The following is a 19,965-nucleotide window of genomic DNA, read 5'->3' on the forward strand; positions in this document are numbered from 1 at the left end:
CTCAAGACCGCCACCTACTGGCCAAGTAAAGCCATAACCAGCTAACTCCCAACCTGCTTCCCACAAAGGTATTCTATAATTCCCTATGCCTTCAGGCAAAATGGCATTTTTTGTTCCACTCATCAATTTCCACTGTTGGAAATCTAATTTTCTACTCCGTAGTTTTAGCTTGAACATATATGGTCATTTCCTTTGTAGCTATGACTATTGGTGATTGGAGATGAGCCGATTCCCAAAATCTCATTAGCTAAGGGGCTGCAGTTTAATCAAATATGAATATTACCTCCTCTATATAACACCTCTATAATGATGAAATATGGTAAAACTTATATAAAGTATAACCCAAGGACCCCTTTGTTAAATTTTTTCTTGAAATGTGTTCATTTTTTAAATTCATTTATTTGTTTCATAAACCACACACACTGGTTCTTATAAACACATGACCCTGGGCGTGGGTGTGTGTCACCCACCAGTTGGTCCCAACTCAGCTCAATAACCTTAAATGTGACACAGCAATTTAAAATAAATGTGTACATGTGTTAAATTGTGTAGAGACATAAGAGATTAAATAGATTCTTGCATCACAAAAAGTTATATTTGAAATAAATATGAATTCATAAGCCTTCTCTTTATCGGGCATTTTCTCAAAATGACATTTCTTCACTCAGTAGCAATTATCTAAACTAACTTCCAGGGCAGGTGCATTCTCAAAATGATACACACTGATTCTCAGATGTATTCTGCAGATATTTACAGAATTGTGAATATTTTTTAATTTTTAATAGCTGTATGCAGTATTTTTTTCATTTTAAAGACAGAAATAAACTTATATTCACAAACCCCTGTGTAAAGTGCCTAATTTGCTTATTTAAACCATTTCAAAGACGGTGTGATACAAAAATATTTATCTTAATATGACGATTAAACTGGTAGAAATTCATGAGGATATCTTAAAGGGAAAAAATCCTATGTTTCCCTTAAAGCAGGGGTGCACAGCGAGGCCATTTCAGAATTTTGTGGCAACCTCTGCTATTAATTCTTTAATTAGCTCAATCATACTGCATCTAGGTCATTTGTATAAGCATCAGCTACAGTCACAGACTGAAGGTGTATCGGAAAGATTCCACTGATCCAATACAGGAGTAAACCAGTGTAATCAATAGAGCGATCAGAAAACTAAAATGAAAGTAATCGTTTGGAACAAAAATCAGCAGGTACAACAGCTCTCCTGCATCCCTGCCTTAAATAAGATGATGACGCCTAGCGTGTCCGTTCGCTATATGGCCGCTTGGCTTGTTAAAAGAAGGCCTATTTAATGTGGAAGTAAACAACAGTAACATTTGAAATTCAATTTCCTTACAAATCGAAATGAAGCTCCGTGCACGTTTCATCACGTAAAAAAGCATGGTCAAAAGGATTTCATAAGAACCAATGCTTGATAGAACGACATAGAACTGTAACGTATGGAACTCTATGGTGATCGGTCTCGGCTGTGGTCCTAAATTAACGTAGGACCCATAGTCCTCTTGTGTGTGCTTGATCACAAAAATGCTTTCATAATAAATTATTTGGATAAAATCATAATATATCACGATATATATGATACTCAAATGTTATATACTTTTAAATTGATTGACAATGTTAATAAACAAATATATATATTTATTTTTTGGGATTTTGAATCCGGCATCCCGCAGTTAGTTTTCACTCTTGAACACAGTGACATTGTGGTTGCAGATGGTTTCCACACTGTTAACGTTGGCTAGTTCTAGCTAGCCAATAACTACAGATTCTGGGCACTGAACTCGGAGATATACTGGCGAGTGGTGTAAGGACGATGACTTACATGTTGGGGTTGCTCTGTGCCTCCACTCGACCCTTGAGGGTTTGGGTGAGGGCATGGGCTACCAGATATTCCCCGATGACTGCCCGGACACTTTTAACGCTGGGATATCGTGACGCGGCTGTAAGAGAAGTTTGTTTGACAGGTTGTGATTGTATACATGGTGCTAGCGGTAGCTAGCTAGTTATTGAACAAGAGCTAGTTAGGACAACTTGAGATAGCCATCAATCAAGCTGGATATAGCTAACTAGCTAGTTAGGAAGGCTACCGAGTTGATATGGCGCCGAACGAAGTCGGAAAACATAAGTTTGCTAACTGATATAGCTAGCTAGCTAGTTTGGGTAGATAAAATAGTTAGATTGCTGACTCTGGTTGAATTAGCGAGCAACTGAGAAAGGTTAACGAAGATGCTGTCAGATTGTAACTACACAAACTTAAGTCGTACCCTGTGACATTTGCGAGCTAGCTAGAAATTAACTAAAATTGAGATGCAGTGAGCCAAATTAGCTAGCTAACATAGTTTGTTGGGATTTTGTGTTTGCAGTTTCCAAGGTTTGAGATAATCTACTCTGCTTTAATGGACAGAGCCAATACACTTGGCTTGCTACTAGCTAATATTGCTGTCCAGAATAACTCAAGTGATGCAATACAATAACATCTCGTAATCGTGTTCAGAAACAACCAGCTAAGAGTTGATGGTTAAGGTAGCTTTAGCCCAGGGGATTTTAAAAAAGTAAGGTTGGAGTTGGTGTAAATAATTTCCTAACTTTTGCTAGCAAACTATCAAGGCATTGCATTGACAGCACTAGTCAAACGAGCCAGGATTCATGCATAGCTGCTCGGTTCAGTTAACTAACGGTCTATGCTGACCCGGTAACTAGCCCTAGTTAACTAGAAAACCTATTCGTAGTTAACAAGTTGCAGCGTCTTGATACCAATACCTAAAATGCCATTTCCCCCTCCAGGAATTTGCACTAAGTCGAATCAGATATTTGGGATCACATGAAAACGTGTACTCGACTCACCGTCTACTTTCCTCTAACAAGCCACCGAAAGGTAATTGTTGTTTTCCCAATATAGTCCCGTCATGTTGATTGGGCCGTTACCCTTTCGTGATATGTGAAAGGGATATTTGATAGGAAGAATACTGCTGGATAGCGAGACACTTCAGTATAACATGTACATGACTCCTGTATTTTCAGTTTTATTTTAGACCTGTAATTTGTGTCTGCTTTGGTGCAGGGTTTGATAAGTTCTTACTAAAGAGTGAAAATGCACCTGGAGTCAACAAATCAGCTGGAGAACCAAAAGGTAAGGGTTAATGTGGGGCGACATTGGTTCAGGCAGTAAGAGCAGTCGTCTGGGTTGCCAGTTTGATCCCGCACTGGATGTGTCAAAGTGTCCCTGAGCAAATGCTCCTGACGAGCTGGTTGGTGGCTGGCATTGCAGTCGATCGCTGTTGGTGTGCGAGTGTGCGTGTATGAATGGGTGAATGAGAAGCTTCAATTGTACAGCGCTTTGGATAAAGGCGCTGTATAAATGCAGACATTTACCATTTACCATCATGACTGTGTTGAGGGCTTGACCGCTTTGTTTATGGTTATGTTTGGCAGAGGTGAAGGCTGAGTCCCGTGGCAGTGGAGGGGGGCCAAGTGTTGGTGGAGGAGGAGGAGAAGGAAGAAGAGGGGGAGGGGGAGGGGGTAATAAAGGTGGGAAGGACTGGTGGACGCGAATTCAAAAGGTCTGTACTATGTAGTTTGTCCTGAATTAAAATATATGTCTAGAATTCAATGAACGTTAGATGTTTTCAGTTGCAAGTGGAAGTGCTTTAGCTTTTTGTTTTAATATACAATCAGTGAACACTTTATTAGGTATTTATTAGACTTATTTTTTTAGACGTCTACTGCTGTAGCATATCCACATAGAGTTATGATGCGTTGTGAGTTCAGAGATGCTTTTCTGCATACCACTGTTGTAATCTGTGGTTATTTGGTTATTTGTTTATATAGGAGATCAGCAGTTTCTGAAATACTCCAACCACCCTGTCTGCCACAAACAATCATTCCACTTCCACTGTCAAAGTCACTTAGATCATATTCTTTCCCTATTCTAATGGTTGATGTGCATTGTGATTATCTGAAGCTCCTGACCCGTATCTACATGATTGTATGCATTGCACTGCTGCCACACAATTGGCTGATTAGATAATGGCATGAATAAGTAGGTGGAATAAAGTAAAACGGTTCCTAATAAAGTGCTTAGTGAGTGTATAGCAATATTGCATTCCTTTCTCCTTTTTGGGAAATGACACACAAATGTCAGAAGAATGCATAACCGTAGCCATATATAACGTGGCTATTGTTCCCGAGAGGAATGACACAGGCTCTCATCCAGTGAAACGGCTGCTTTGTTGTTGACCGGTTGGAAGGACAGCCAGGTAGATTCTGTACCTACAGAGTTTCCATAACGTGGGCTGATACAAACTTTAGGATGTCAATGAAAGTGCGTAGAAACTGATTTCCTCCCTTGTGGATCTCCCAGGGCGACATTCCCTGGGATGAGCAGGGTTTCCGGTATATAGCAGTCGGAGCAGTGGGACTGATCACTACATTCCTGTACTACTACTATCAACGTAATTATGTGGAAAAAGAGATCACTTGGAAGGATTTTGTGCATAACTACCTTGGTAGAGCGCTGGTAAGAGATATATTGTTTAAAAATGTGTCTTTCCTGGCAGCTAGAACTTTTTTTTTTTTACGCTGAGTTGTGTTTAAGATCTTGTACTGAAGTGTCACTTTTTTTTAGTTTTCTTTAAGATTACAAGAAATGTGCCCCCAAATGGCAGTCTTCATAAAACCTCTTGTTGCCTTGACTACCTTTGTTCAGCTAAAAATTGACTCTTCTTTGACAAGATTAGTCAAAGTCTTTCAATGAGATGGACTTGGTTTAGGATGGTTTTTAAGTCTCGCGATTGATAAAATGTCTAATTTCCTTTGTGTTTTGCCTGTCCAGGTTGAGCGCCTTGAAGTTATCGACAAAAAGTATGTGCGAGTCATTATGGTGCGTGCAGATGACCCATTAGATGCGGTAAGTCTGATGGACTCTGGGTGAAGTGCATCATCTACGCTTGATATCCAGGTGTACATGGTATGATTGATAAACATGTTTCCTTTGGGTTTTCCAGTGAATCATTACCATCAAGAGTTCATACTCTTGTCTGCTCGGAGCTATGTGTAAGTCAGTGGTGGGCTGTACATTTTATGTAGGGGACTGCCAAGTTGGCATGAAGATTTTGTCCATGTTTTTTATAAAGAATGTGCTTCTCTTCTTGATTGTAGAACATATTTCTGTTTAAAAGCCCACACACACAGTTTTTGTGTTTCATATCATCTTGGAGCTTTCGATTTGTGTTCCATAGCAATTCAAGTAAAATGTTTTTCAAAGTATGCATATTTTTAAAGTCAAATTGCTATTTTTCAAAGCTGCTTGTAAAATGATCTCCCACATGACATGACGTATGTTTTTGCAAAATTATCAGATGACGTTCAATGCTTGCACAGAACTGACCATTGGGCTCTGGGGTGCTCTGGGGGCAGGGTTAGGGACCTACGTCACTGCTCTTTGGGAACGTTTCATGGACATTTTTGACACTAAAACCAGAAAGAGAATGCTGACGTGCGTTGGCCTTCGAAGCCTACGAAGAACAACACGATGTGAAGTAATACTGGATAATGCAAACAGTGAATGATGTTTTAGATGTAACAGAACTTTTTTATGGAATAAAGTACGCGGCTCCTGAATGAGTCATGTTTGCAGGCGATGGCATGCAGAATGTGGCAGAAAATCCACACGTTTCCATTCTTCTTGAAATTACATTACATTACATGTCATTTGGCTGATGCTTTTATCCAAAATGAAAGCAGGAGACAATCCTCCCATGGAGCAATACAGGGTTAAGGGCCTTGCTCAAGGGCTGTGCGGATCTTATTGTGGCTACACTGGGGATCGAACACCGACCTTGTGGGTCCCAGTCATGTACCTTAACCACTACGCTACAGGCTGCTCTGTGAAGCCACGAATGGTATTCTTTCCTGGAAAAATCAAAAGTGTGGTGTGGAGAGCTGGGCTTGTGAGACGGAGATGAACGAATACAATTTGAGATGAACGAATTTGAAGCAAAGAAATAATAAAATGCTTAAAATTCGAGGTGATCCTGTGTCTGAGGCTTTGAGTTTGGTGGTTTGAGCACACACTTTACACCCAGGGAAATCAAAGTCACATTTATTTCCCGAAGTGGCTTATCTGGACGTCGCTGGGCTGGAGATTTTTGGTGACTGCCGCGTGTGTTTTTCAGGGCTACGAGTGGTTCAACATCGGCAGCGTGGACACCTTCGAGCGGCATCTGGAGACTGCCCAGCAGGAGTTGGGCATGGAGCCTTCTCAGAGGGTGTCTGTGATATACAGCAGCAGTCGTGATTGGTGAGAGCATCCATGGAAATAATACAAATGATAATAAGAAGAAGAATTTGTTATTTAGCTAACATTTTTATCCAAAGCAACATACTGTTGATCAGACTAAGCAGCGAACAATCCCCCCTGGACCAATGCGGGGTTGAGGGCCTTGCTCAAGGGTCCAACAGCTGTGCGGATCTTACTGTTGCAAGATTGGGGCTTGAACCACCAACCATCCGGCTCCAAGTCATGGCTATTCTAGAACTACATTACATTACATTGCATTAATGGCATTTGGCAGACGCTCTTATCCAGAGCAACGTACAGTTGATTAGACAATCCTAGCAGGAGACAATCCTCCCCTGGAGCAATGCAGGGTTAAGGGCTGTGCGGATCTTATTGGAATCGAACCACTGACCTTGCTGGTCCCACTCATGTACCTTAACCACAAGCTGCCCTAGTTTGTAAGAATCCCCCAAACCCTCACAATTTCCACTTTGAATGTACCTTCTGGGGAAAGAGTATCAAAATGAGGTCAGAGGTCAACACTCGAGACCACAGTTTTCACATTCTTTCGTCAGGGGTGTGCTTATGGGCGTGATATACCCGCTGGTCCTGATCGGCACCCTGTTCTTCCTCTTCCGACGGGGACCACTGGGAGGTGGAGGTGGACGCAAGCGTGGGATCTTCGGCATAGCCCAGTCTCCCGCCCAACTAATGAAAGACGACATCGGCGTCAAGTTCAAGGATGTGGCTGGATGCGAGGAAGCCAAGCTGGAGATCCTGGAGTTTGTCAACTTCCTGAAGAACCCCAAACAGTACCAGGACCTGGGCGCCAAAATCCCAAAGGTAATATCACCTGGATGGAGGCATGTGGTTCTGAGCAATGTACACTTCTGCTTTTGCTGTTGTGCTTTTCCAAGACTAGAAATTGGGAGTGCCCTAATCTATATCACTTATCAATATTACAGTATCTCTGTACTTTGTATTTTACCGGAGGACTGTGTTTTGCATTTGTGTTTATATCGGTGCTGTAGTTGCTTACCTTATTACTTGTGTTTATGTATTTACCATGTGTACAAAACTTGATGTTCATGGCTGTGGACAACTGATTTGTGACGTGTACCGTAGCCAACCTGTTCTGTAGTTGTTCTAATGACCTTCTGTGTGCACTTGCCGCAACCAACATCGAGCCAAAGCGTCTGCTAAGTAAGTGTAACATAATGTAATATAGAAATTGTCATTCAGTAATTAGTGATGGGAAATATTTCATATCCACCATCTGTATGAAGCGGTACAAATTCATGAGTGTGTACGACCGCTTCACGCTCTGGCTTGGCGTGTGGTGTGAGTGGAAGGTGCTATGTATGGTATTTCTGTAATGTAATGTAATGTAATGTAATGTCATGTATTTCTGTCTGTGACCCCGTGCGGACACCCAGGGAGCGGTGCTGTCCGGGCCTCCAGGGACAGGGAAGACTCTGCTGGCCAAGGCCACCGCGGGGGAGGCCAACGTGCCCTTCATCACCGTCAACGGCTCCGAGTTCCTGGAGATGTTCGTCGGAGTGGGACCGGCCCGGGTGAGCGAGTCCTCTACCCCCTTCTCCAGTATAAAATATGCCATTATTACTGAGGAAAAAAATATTATTTTCTTCAGTATGCTTTAACCCTTCCAGTCCCGAGCCCAGTATGAAGTGGCTCCGCCCAAGCTTTGGCTTTGGTTGAGAAAGTTGAGAATGTAATGGAGGGCTTTAATTAGGGGCTCAGAACCATAGTGTCGCAGTTGTTTTGATTGGTTGAAAAGGCATACGGTCACAGTCACTGTATGGCCTTCTCGGGGTTAAAAGCTTTCCGGGGTCTTTTGTGAAATGGATCAGCAACTTCACAAAACGGGGAACTGTGCTTGCAGCTCTGAGGTTTTGGGTCCGTTCCCAGGTGAGCCTGCCCTGCTTCAGTAAATATGCAGCTGTGTGAATATATAGGGGCAGCCTCAGGTACAGGACTGGGACCTGGGAGGGTAGGCTCAAGCCTCAGTGTAGCCACGGTAAGATCTGTGGAGCTTTGAGCGTTGCACCTGGGGGGACTGTACCCTGCTTAAATCACCTAAGTCAGCTAAATAAGTGTAATGTGATGTATTGTATGTGAGGAATGTAAGCTCTGTCTCTCTGGATGAGTGTGAGATGTAAGTGTGAAATAGGTGGTAGTAATAACATCCCGTTTGCCAGTTCCTCGAGCTGGAAGTATTTGCACTTTTTACATTTAAATATGTACGGACTGTAAATTTTATGAACTTATTTGCCTGCCCATCTTTCTTCACAGAGCCATAATTATGAACCGGGATATGCTACGGAAGCAAGCTGTAACATAACATACACTTTAACAATGTTGTGTTTTTATGAGCTTGTACTGAGTGTGCTTTGTGAAGATAGTATATGTTTCAGTGGCAAATGTACAAGACTGTGGACAGTAATTGTGTAAATGCATTCTGGTGAATAATGCTTAGTCTGGGTTGAAGTGCAGTTCTTACAAATGGACAGTGATATTATTTGGACCACTAGATGGGGCTGCAGAAGAAAAAATGAACACAAATAAGGTTGTGGTTCTAAGAATTTAAAGCTTAATAGGAACAGAATTGTCTCAACTGCTGAATTGAAAAGCAACGATCAGTTCAGAACAATGAACTGATCGAGAGGCCTTTAAAGATCTGGATCTGGCAGTCGGAGGGTTGCCGGTTCCGTCCGGTGTGTCGACGTGCCCCTGAGCTGGACTCTGGACCCCCAGTTACTCCCGGCGAGCTGAAAACACGCTGTTCTCTGACTCCCTTGCAGGTGAGGGACATGTTTGCCATGGCGAGGAAGAACGCCCCCTGCATCCTCTTCATCGACGAGATCGACGCGGTGGGCCGGAAGAGGGGCAGGGGGAACTTTGGGGGTCACAGCGAGCAGGAGAACACCCTCAACCAGCTGCTGGTGGAGTTGGATGGTGCGTCCTAGCCTTGGGCTGAAGAACAGAGCTTGGCTATTGCCAGCATTTTTGATGCTCACTATTTACTCGGAACCTCTTAAAAACACTCAAAAGTTTTGCATTCGTATAAGTGTATCTTAATTTTTGCATAATGAGTATACCACATCGGATTCAACAAACGCTTCTAACTTCAGAAAACTCCTAAACGAAGATTATGGTACTGTAGGCCCTGTGCACCTATATGCATATGCTTGTCGGGGCATTTCTAGGAAATGGAAATTGTCGACCTAAATAACAGCTCCATTAAATGCAAAGGAGAAATTCCGTACAGATATTAAGTATTTTTTCCACACAGCGAGTGGTCAATGTGTGGAATAGCTTGCCAGTGCATGTAGTGGAGGCAGAAACACTGGGGGTTTTCAAGACCAGGCTTGATACAGTGTTTGATTCTATTTAGCTTTTAGGCAAACTAGGCAGTAGGTACACTTATGGGTAGGAAAAGGCGAGCATTGCTGGGCTGAATGGCCTGTTCTTGCCATTGCCGTTATGTTATGTTATGTTATGTTATGTTATGTTATGTCCTGTAGTTGTTTCCCATAAACACAGAGCTCATTCTGCTCTCCTCCAGGTTTCAACACCAGCACGAACGTGGTGGTCCTGGCCGGAACCAACAGGGCTGACGTCCTGGACCCAGCTCTGATGCGGGCCGGCCGGTTTGACAGGCAGATCTATGTCGGTACGCCGTCCAGGAGAAAACGCACTGTGACATAAATACTGAGCCGTGATGGCCTCAGTGTGGTTTAGATGTCCTCTATGGCTCTGTAATGGCTCCTGTCCCTGTTAAAGAACAGGACTAAATAAAATGTAATTCTCTCCTCAAACACGGGGCGCCATTGCCTTAAGATGAAGGTATTAAGGGATTACTGGACTTGGTCACAATTTGGGTGGTGTCTCTTTGTCGGGGGGGATGATTGTAATTTGCTTCCCTAGAAGACGGTTTAATATTCACCCATCTGGAAATATCATGAAAGAAGATGAACTCCACATTAAATGATGATATTGATAAAAACAATTTTTATAATGATTTGACTGGTGTGAAATATAAGTTAGTAGGTTGTGTCAAGGCCACATTAATGTTGTTCATTCTCAGGAAATGTTTTTTTTTTTCCGTTGAATGCTGAGTGCCGAACACATTCCTCTGTCAGTCATGGAAGTTGGATCATGAAGTGCTTGACTGAGTGCGAGGTTCGTGGAGGCAGATCCGCTGCCGTGTGCCGGGGGTCTCCACCCACAGAACGTAACCTGTCTCCGCATCCCTTCTCCAGGCCCGCCGGACATCAAGGGCCGCGCCTCCATCTTCAAGGTCCACCTGCGTCCCATCAAACTGGATCCCAGTATTGACAGAGATGGCATCGCGCGCAAAATGGCCGCTCTCACCCCGGGGTTCACTGGTGAGTGCTGGTCCCGCTGGGGAGAGTGAGACAACGTTTACTCCTGTGATTACATCTCCCGGAGATTAAGAACCGCTCGGTTAATATTTAATTATGCATCAGCGTTCTCTTCCTGGTTTTCGTACCTAAAACTCCCCCAAAACGTTTGCAAAGAGCAGTGATGTATGTTTTTTTGAAAAGTCCCTAACCCTGCCCCCAGTGCCAAATTCCCCCTCCCTCTCCGGCGCCTGTGGTCAGCTCTCTGTGTTAACATTCAGCAACTTCGTCCGAGAATTATGCAAAACCATACGTCATATAACACGGGAAATTGTTTTACAGACAGCTCTAAAAAAAAAAACATACCCTAAAATGAGCTCTAGGATGATACGAAAAGCTGAAAAACACAATACATATGCGAGTGGGCCTTTAACGATATCCCTCTATACATGTTGTGCAGGCCCCCGCCCATTCTGTTAACCAGAATTGATTGGCTGGCGCCCTCTGACCTCACCAAGGTGTGTAATGATTTCCCGCTGTGTTCTCCTTGGCCGCCAGGTGCGGACATCGCTAACGTCTGCAACGAGGCGGCACTGATCGCTGCCAGGCATCTCAGTCCCAGCGTCAGCGGCAAGCACTTCGAGCAGGCCATCGAGAGAGTCATCGGAGGTGAGGGCTCTGAGTGCCCTGTGTCCCGGCTGGGGGGCTGTACCTGGGGGGGGGGGGGGGGGGGGGGGCTTTATGCAGCAGGTTTTCTCGCTTGGAGAGATTTGTCATTCGGCAAGCACAGCTGCGCTTTGACGCGTGCTCTTCACAAAACCCTTGCCCTTGGAGTCATTTCTCTGCACTGAAATGTTGCTCAGGATGATGCGGTTTTGTAGTACTGTGAATAAGACCTGCCGATTTTCTCTGAAACCACAGATCCATTGATGCAGACAGTGTGTGTAGTGGTGTTATTGTGTTATGAACACATGAGACTGGGCAGGGGGCAGGGTGCTATCTGTTCGAATGGGGGAGGGGGGGGAGGGGGGGCTCGCACCCAGGACCCTGCAGAATTACACTTAAGAGTTAAATCCCATCTCTTCTGTTCTGGCTCTGCAGTTTAAGCCAATAGAGTTTGGCAGCTAATATACACTCTTGTGTAGTAAAGTGTCCGTTAACGTGTGTGGTGTCTAATAAAGATGTGTAAGTATCCGGTTTTAAGCATTTGTATCACCCTGTGTGGCCTTGGGCTCACCTTTTATGCTTTGTCATTAACGGTTCGTTTATTTTCTGGAAAGAGCTTGTTAACTTTAATGTTGGCTCGTCAGTATGTTGAATTATTAAAAGGCCACTGAAAATGTAGTGACAGTAAAAGGTGGGTTTTGTAAAAGGGGGGAAAATGGAAAGGGTGTTGTCAGGTCAGGTGCGTTCCCAGCGTTAGCATGTGGAGCACGTAGCGGTGCGGCGTTGCTGTAGCCCGCTGGCCTTGGGACGGGCAGACGTCTGGGAGTGGGCGGGTCTCTCACGCCGCTGTGTGTCCCGGCCAGGACTGGAGAAGAAGACGCAGGTCCTCCAGCCCACGGAGAAGATGACGGTGGCGTATCACGAGGCCGGACACGCCGTGGTGGGCTGGTTCCTGGAGTACGCAGACCCCCTGCTCAAGGTGCAGTACCCCCCCCCCCCCCCCCCCACGCACACGCCCACGCCCACCCACTCGCACCCGCACTCGCACACACTCACACATACCCATCCTCATCCCTACCACACACATGCACACACACACACACACACACACACACACACACACATACACACACATACCCATCCCTACCATACACGCACACTCATACTCACACGCGCACACACACACACACACACACACACACACACACACCCTTGTCCCAGCTTCTCCTACTTCTAGATGGCTGAGATACCATCAGATGAGGGCACGTGGAAGGTCATGCCCCTGCCTAATGCCTACTGTAATTCACAGCGTCATGCCCTAACCACTTCAACTCGAGGTTTAAGTGTATCCATATAGCCAGCTAGCTAATGCTGCCTAGCTAGTCCTGTGAGTGGGCATGAGTCTGAGTACACGCCTCTCTATGTGGAGTTTGCATGTTCTCCCCATGCTCACATGGATTTACTCCAGCTACTCCGGTTTCCTCCCACACTCAAACACATGCATGTCAGGTTAGGTGTGCTCCAGTTGTTGCCCTTGACCAAGGCACTTGCCTCAGAACTGGAGTTGGTCCCCTGGGCGTTGCACTGTTGCTGCCCACTGCTCCTAAGTAACTAGGATGGCTGAAAACAAAAAGCACAAATTACCCCAGAGGGCTCAATGGCGTATATCTTATCTTGTAACGGGGACTCTCTTATCTGAGGAGTTCAGATGTAGATTCAGCAGTGTTGGTGGGGTGAGGACTGTCTTAAAGGCTCTCTGGTGTCGCAGGTGTCCATCATTCCCCGGGGGAAGGGGCTCGGATACGCGCAGTACCTGCCCAAAGAGCAGTACCTGTACAGCCGCGAGCAGCTCTTCCACCGCATGTGCATGATGCTGGGGGGCCGTGTGGCCGAGCAGGTGTTCTTCGACAGGATCACCACTGGAGCGCAGGACGACCTGAAGAAGGTCACGCAGTCGGCCTACTCACAGGTACCAACGAGCCTGTACTACTGGTCCTACACTGCGTCTACCCTGTCTATCACACACCCTGTCTGTACTGTTCACCACACCCTGTCTGTCTGTACTGTTCATCACACACCCTGTCTGTCTGTACTGTTCACCACACCCTGTCTGTCTGTACTGTTCATCACACACCCTGTCTGTCTGTACTGTTCACCACACCCTGTCTGTCTGTACTGTTCATCACACTGTCTGTACTGTTCAACACACTCCCTGTCTGTACTGTTCATCACTCACCCTGGCTGTACTGTTCATCACACACCCTGTCTGTCTGTACTGTTCATCACACACCCTGTCTGTCTGTACTGTTCATCACACTGTCTGTGCTGTTCATCACACACCCTGTCTGTACTGTTCATCACTCACCCTGTCTGTCTGTACTGTTCACCACACCCTGTCTGTCTGTACTGTTCATCACACTGTCTGTACTGTTCAACACACTCCCTGTCTGTACTGTTCATCACTCACCCTGGCTGTACTGTTCATCACACACCCTGTCTGTCTGTACTGTTCACCACACCCTGTCTGTCTGTACTGTTCATCACACTGTCTGTACTGTTCAACACACTCCCTGTCTGTACTGTTCATCACTCACCCTGGCTGTACTGTTCATCACACACCCTGTCTGTCTGTACTGTTCATCACTCACCCTGTCTGTACTGTTCACCACACCCTGTCTGTACTGTTCATCACACTGTCTGTGCTGTTTATCACACACCCTGTCTGTCTGTACTGTTCATCACACACCATGTCTGTCTGTACTGTTCATCACACACTCTGTCTGTACTGTTCATCACACACCCTGTCTGTACTGTTCATCACACTGTCTGTGCTGTTCATCACACACCCTGTCTGTCTGTACTGTTCATCACACACCCTGTCTGTACTGTTCATCACACGCCCTCTCTGTCTATACTGTTCATCACACACCCTGTCTATACTGTTCATCACTCACCCTGTCTGAACTGTTCATCACACACCCTGTCTGAGTTTTCCCCTGCTCTCCTTTAGCCAAGACAAAAAAGTGGGTGATGAAAAATGAGCACTTCTTACACAACGCAAATTTCCTCCAAGATGATGCTTTTTCAATCATGCTTGTTGATGGGGGTTATGCCTTTCCTGGAAATGACTTTTTTCAGATGAAACATTCACGGTTCACACCTGTCAGCGTGGCCGGATGGTGACGCATGCTAATATACTGGGTTTGGCTGCTCGGGGGATGTTCTGTGTTTGGATGTTGGTTGTGCTTCCTCCTGGCCATATGGATTCACTGCAGGGGTTTCAGTCAGTCTCTCTGTCTCTCGTGAATATTTAATGTTGTATTAGGCTGGGCTGGAGTGGCCCTTTTGCTGTTTGCTTCAGAGTGACCGGGGCACTGCAGGGACTGTTTGATCTCCTCTGACAGCCCCCCATACTGCCCCTCACACAGGTAGAGATGGGACCGTTACAGTAGAGTTGAGGTCCCTGTGGTCAAACATCCCTTTTTGTGGAAAATGACATTTCCCTTGCTAAGCGGATTATAAAGGCATAGAGATTATAAAGGCATACACAATCTGTATGAAAAAATGAAAATGCATTTAAATGAGCTGTTCAGGCTTGCGTGAAGTTATGACATCACTACGATATGTTTGTTGGCTTAAGCGCCGCCTACATCATAGCCAGTACAGATCAGAACAGAGGTTAATCGATATCAATGAGCCTGAAAGACACCGTCACTAAAACAGCCTGTTCTTGGTAAAGCTCACGAGAGGCACTGGAGAATGGACATGCACAACAGGAAAGAGATTGCTTTTGGTGCTTAAAACCACACTAAGGTCGTCTTACGGATACCAGGACCTAAAATAAAACCGTGTTAAGGTGTTCAATATGCTGACGAATCCGATGTTGGCACAGCATGAACGAGCTCCCTGACCTCTGAACCTGGTTTCCCCCGCAGATCGTTCAGTTCGGGATGAATGAGAAGGTGGGGCAGGTGTCCTTCGACCTCCCGCGCCAGGGCGAGATGGCCATGGAGAAGCCGTACAGCGAGGCCACGGCGCAGCTCATCGACGAGGAGGTCCGCCTGCTCATCGGCACCGCCTACGACCACACGCTCGCCCTCGTGCTGGAGAAGAGAGACGCGGTGGAGACGGTGAGCATTATGACGCTAACGCCCCCCCCTGGCCTGACTGCGTTGTGTTACTTAAAGGGACAATGGGTCGTTTCGGACTTCTAACGGTCAAGAGAGGAATAAACCACAACACTGTTTATCCCTCCCCCTTCTCTGTAAACGCGCTGACGTTGAAATGCCATTGGCCGTGGCAATTAGAACCAATTTTCAACCAATGACCTTTAATTATTGTACGGTGATACAGTGTTTTGGTACATTACATTACATCACATTACAGTGTTAGGCTGTCAACTGTATATTTTGAAACCCGAATTTAAGGATTTAAGGATTTAGGGCGGCCTGTAGCGTAGTGGTTAAGGTACATGACTGGGACCCGCAAGGTTGTTGGCTCAACCCCCGATGTAGCCACAATAAGATCCACACAGCCGTTGGGCCCTTGAGCCGTTGGGCCATTGCTCCAGGGGAGGATTGTCTCCTGCTTCGTCTAATCAACTGTATGTCGCTCTGGATAAGAGCGTCTGCCAAATGCCATTAATGTAATGTAATGTAAGGACTATAAACACAGGCATAGGGTGAGTGAACATGTCAGTGAGCCTTTTTCAATGACAGGAAGGGTTTTACAACACTCTTGTCACAATGTTTTAACACAGAAATCTGGATGAGAGTGTTTTGTAGTATTGTGAGTAAGACCTGCCGATTTTCTTTGAAACCACAGATCCATTGATGCAGACAGTGTGTGTAGTAGTGTTATGAACACATGACTCTTTGTGTGCAGACAGTGCTATGAACATGTGACTCTGTGTACAGACAGTGTTATGAACACATGTCTCTGTGTGCAGACAGTGTTATGAACACATGTCTCTGTGTGCAGACAGTGTTATGAACACGTGACTCTGCCTCTCTGTGTGCAGGTGGCTAAAAGGCTGCTGGAGAGGGAGGCCCTGGACAAGGCGGACATGTTGGAGTTGCTGGGTCCTCGGCCCTTCCAGGAGAAGTCCACGTACGAGGAGTTTGTGGAGGGAACGGGCAGCTTCGAGGAGGACACCACGCTGCCCGAGGGCCTGAAGAACTGGAACGAGGAGGAGGGCAGCGGCCCGGAGGAGGTGCCCCGCTCGCAGGAGAAACAGGCTCTGTAGGGAGGGGCCTGGGATGGAGGAGCGCGGTCTTCCCGATCCGCGCGGACTGAGGCCAGAGTTCGTCCTGCGAAGGGGACCGCAGCCGAGCTCGGGGTTCGAGAACAGTCCGACAGTGCGGCGAGAGGGATCGTCTCTGTGCTTTGTCACTCTAGCTTGTTTATCTCACAGGAACTCGATCCCTCCTCGTGTCTGAAGGGAACGCGGAAGTTTTGAAGCCATGGTTAAAAAAACCAAAAAAAACCGGATGTACGTTCTGCAATGCCTTAACCTGGAGCTGCCCTCCTGGCTCTTCTCCAAGGTGTCCCGCGTGTGTGAGCTCTTCGACCCAGAAATGCAATGAGCTTATTGGGATGCTCCAGTCGTGTTCTGTCCCTCTTATCAACAGCCGTGGGAATATCTTCAGGGACAGATTTACTGCCCGCTGTGTCGTTATCGTGATGGATTTCTAGTGCGGTGTGATTTTTTTAGTCCTCAATCACATTGTCCTGCAGTTTTTAGGATTGAGTTTTTGTCTAAAAAGTGTATATATTCAAAATTAAACGTTTTTTTTTTTTCAATATGAAATATGACTGATATTATCCTTGCCACAGTACTGAAAGACCAATTAAATTATGGTACATTTAAACCAGAGCTTGGTTCTGAATCCTATGATCTCATTGCATTCTGGTTGAAGCCAACTGTTTAAGAGTTACGCTCCGCGCATGAACGTCACCTCCTACGGCTGATTAAAATAGATCCATATTACAGTGCACCTAGGGCTTTACGTTTTCTGGGAAGATAAATATTTGTGTAAAGTTAATCCCCGGGAAGACGCATGCCTGGACATTCCAGGCCCACACAATATAGCTTGTGCATTTGTGAAAATAAACCCAGCTGTTCTATTATTAAAAACCATTGTCTCCGCTTTACGTATGTACAGAGCCTTGTTGGGCGGTATTAAGAATCGGTTTTCATGTTTTCTTGGATTGCAGATAATAATTTTTATTTTTATTTAAAACTCAAATGGTCAAGCGTATATTTTAAAGATAAAGATAGCTCCTCATAAATATTACGTATATAAATATATCTGGGCGGGGTCTGCGTTGTATGATGCAGCTTTCCTACAGTTCGAAGCCCAGCCGAGCTCACTGGAGTTTTTCCATCCAGTGATCCTTCCCGAACCGGGGTTTTTATCCTGAAATCATGACGGCCGCTTTTCTGGTCAGGCAGAAAGAAGCCAGCCAGCTCATTCTGTGGTACGTGCTGCTCACTGACCGCAGGGGTTGAATATTTAATTTTTCTCAATTATTTATTTTAAGTGTGAATGTGCTGTTTTTCACTTGTTTTTGTTTGCGGGTGTGTGGTGTAGGTTGCATTAGTTTGTGAAGGAAAGGGTCGTGATTAAAAGCTTCAAAGCAATGAAATGTGAAAATTGTGCAAGGCACAATAGCTCCTAAAAATAACCACTTCTGTCATCTGATCTCTCCAAATCATTTTATTTAGATTGCTCTATTGTAAAGAAAATAATGAAAAACATAGTACTGTGTTTATAGACCTTTAACATGTTACTGTTTTACTTTTATTTAACCACAGCTGCAGTCAATTCTGCAATTCTTCAATTATTCTGTGAATTCCTCTGGATTCAAAAGTTTGCAATAAATAAATGGAATTTCCGAAAAGGATCATATAATCATAATCTCCATTTTACAAACGATTAATGTTTCGCCCTACAAGCCACCATTTTTCCTGCCCAGCTTTTGTATTGTATTTTTTTCTCTAGTTGACTGTCTTTGTCAAAGGCAGGTGGCCATCTCTGACATATTTGATGTTCATGCTTGTCTCTCATAAGAGAAGACCGCGTCTGATACAGTTTTGTTAAGTGCACTGCAGTGTTATATTGGATGATTTGAACAGTCTGGAGAAGCAGGTTTTTTGCCTTGGGCCTTGTTGATTTTTCTGTAGTTCTTAAGGCTGTTTGGCAAGTGGGTCAGCCGATCCCCCAGTCGGTCCTGTGCAGTCTGTAGTGGGTCCATCTCGTCAGAACTAGGGCACGGAGGGGTGTAGCGGCCCAGAGATGTGATTTATCACCCTGACTAACCGCCGCCACTACTGTACCTGGCGCTTCCCCGTTCCGGCGCTTTCCCGTTCCGGCGCTCCTGAGGGGATCGACGGAGGCTCTTATTTTAGACGCTGTGTGTGTGGAAGTTCGGTGTCTGGCAGAAAGAGCTGCATGATCTGCACTGGGAAATAAAATGCCGTGGAAATGCAGGAAACACAGATAAGGTGGAAGAACACTTTCGATGCCGCGAACCTTCAATTTATTCCTTTTGAGTCAATCTGGCTGTGTTTGCAGCTTATTGAAACTGTGTTTCTGCAGCCGTTATGCCCCTTCAGGTGTGTTACTGTAAACCCCCTTGTAGACTCATTTTATCTTCATACATTCACTGACTGAACTGATGCTGTGAAGAACATCTAGCAGAATGGAGACATTCTGGCCCGATAATTTCACTCCATGCCTACCTGACATTATTATGTGGGTTTGCTGGACTCCCCATGACCACGTTTCGATTATCGCTTCTGTTTTTGGGATCAAGTTTGAATTGATGTGGATGTGAATATTAGCCTCGACGCTGTTGGAATTGCCACAGGGGGGCAATTTTTGTTTTTTCCAAAGGGATAGCAGACTGGTGCTGTCGTATGTTATGGTTTTGCAGTGCGAGTTGAAAAATGTAGATATGTATGTTTTCAAAACACTTTGCCAGCAAGAAGGATGTGACTACCTCACAAAATATTACCTGACTCCCAACTTTTAAGGAATATCCAAAAAAAAGAAACATCCATTATGCTTTGTAAAGTTACTGATTGTTTTCATTTCAAGCTTAATGTTTTTTGTTTTTTTTGTTTTTATAGTACTGTTTTTTCCCCCAATTAAATCAGTTGCATAAAATAACGTAAAAATCTCATTGGCCAGTTTGGATAAATGGCAGTAAATGGGTAGAACATTCCAGATAAAAGTGAAGAGTATTTTCTGACCACCTGACCATTTTCCTGCTGATCTGCTTGCTTTGCTGCTGGAGATAGGTCACCACTGTTGATACAGAGCTACGGTTGTCATGGCGTTTTGTGAATAAGCTTGCACTAAAGTATGAATGTTCACTGTCCGTCATGTTGTATTAACACACGTACACTCATGGACAGCTTTAAGGCGATTGGAGAGAAGTTAAGTAAAAGCGCACTGACATTCTCTAATGTTTAAAGCTGAGAACTGTATGATTAAGGGTGAATGAAATGATGATTTCAGTGTACAGGTCAAGACGGTTGATTTAATAAATGCATTTGAGAAAAATTCTGCCTCTTGGATGAATGGATCAAAATTGTTTTTTTGTGGA

The 19,965-nt window shown here is 45.0% G+C and overlaps 1 protein-coding gene across 1 annotated transcript; it reads left to right on the forward strand.

Annotated features, from left to right (window-relative positions):
* The first annotated feature begins 1,702 nt into the window (after window positions 1–1,702).
* Window positions 1,703–19,924, forward strand: LOC133111487 (AFG3-like protein 2). The gene is made up of 17 exons (XM_061221890.1): window positions 1,703–1,966; window positions 2,809–2,899; window positions 3,086–3,154; window positions 3,457–3,584; window positions 4,385–4,540; window positions 4,856–4,930; window positions 6,198–6,322; window positions 6,877–7,144; window positions 7,738–7,875; window positions 9,124–9,277; window positions 9,888–9,995; window positions 10,585–10,710; window positions 11,245–11,355; window positions 12,216–12,331; window positions 13,121–13,321; window positions 15,288–15,482; window positions 16,373–19,924. The coding sequence occupies exons 1-17, from the start codon at window positions 1,838–1,840 to the stop codon at window positions 16,595–16,597; spliced, it is 2,415 nt and encodes an 804-aa protein (XP_061077874.1). The 5' UTR covers window positions 1,703–1,837; the 3' UTR covers window positions 16,598–19,924.
* The last annotated feature ends 41 nt before the right edge of the window (window positions 19,925–19,965 follow it).

Source organism: Conger conger, chromosome 15 (genome assembly GCF_963514075.1).
Source record: "Conger conger chromosome 15, fConCon1.1, whole genome shotgun sequence".
NCBI classification, from domain to species: Eukaryota; Metazoa; Chordata; class Actinopteri; order Anguilliformes; family Congridae; genus Conger; species Conger conger.

Coding starts and splice junctions, on each gene's coding strand:
- LOC133111487 (XM_061221890.1), top strand. CDS start 1,838: ATGACTTACATGTTGGGGTTGCTCTGTGCCTCCACTCGACCCTTGAGG. Junction 4,541..4,855: donor ACTACCTTGGTAGAGCGCTG/GTAAGAGATATA, acceptor TTGCCTGTCCAG/GTTGAGCGCCTTGAAGTTAT. Junction 9,996..10,584: donor TGACAGGCAGATCTATGTCG/GTACGCCGTCCA, acceptor TCCCTTCTCCAG/GCCCGCCGGACATCAAGGGC.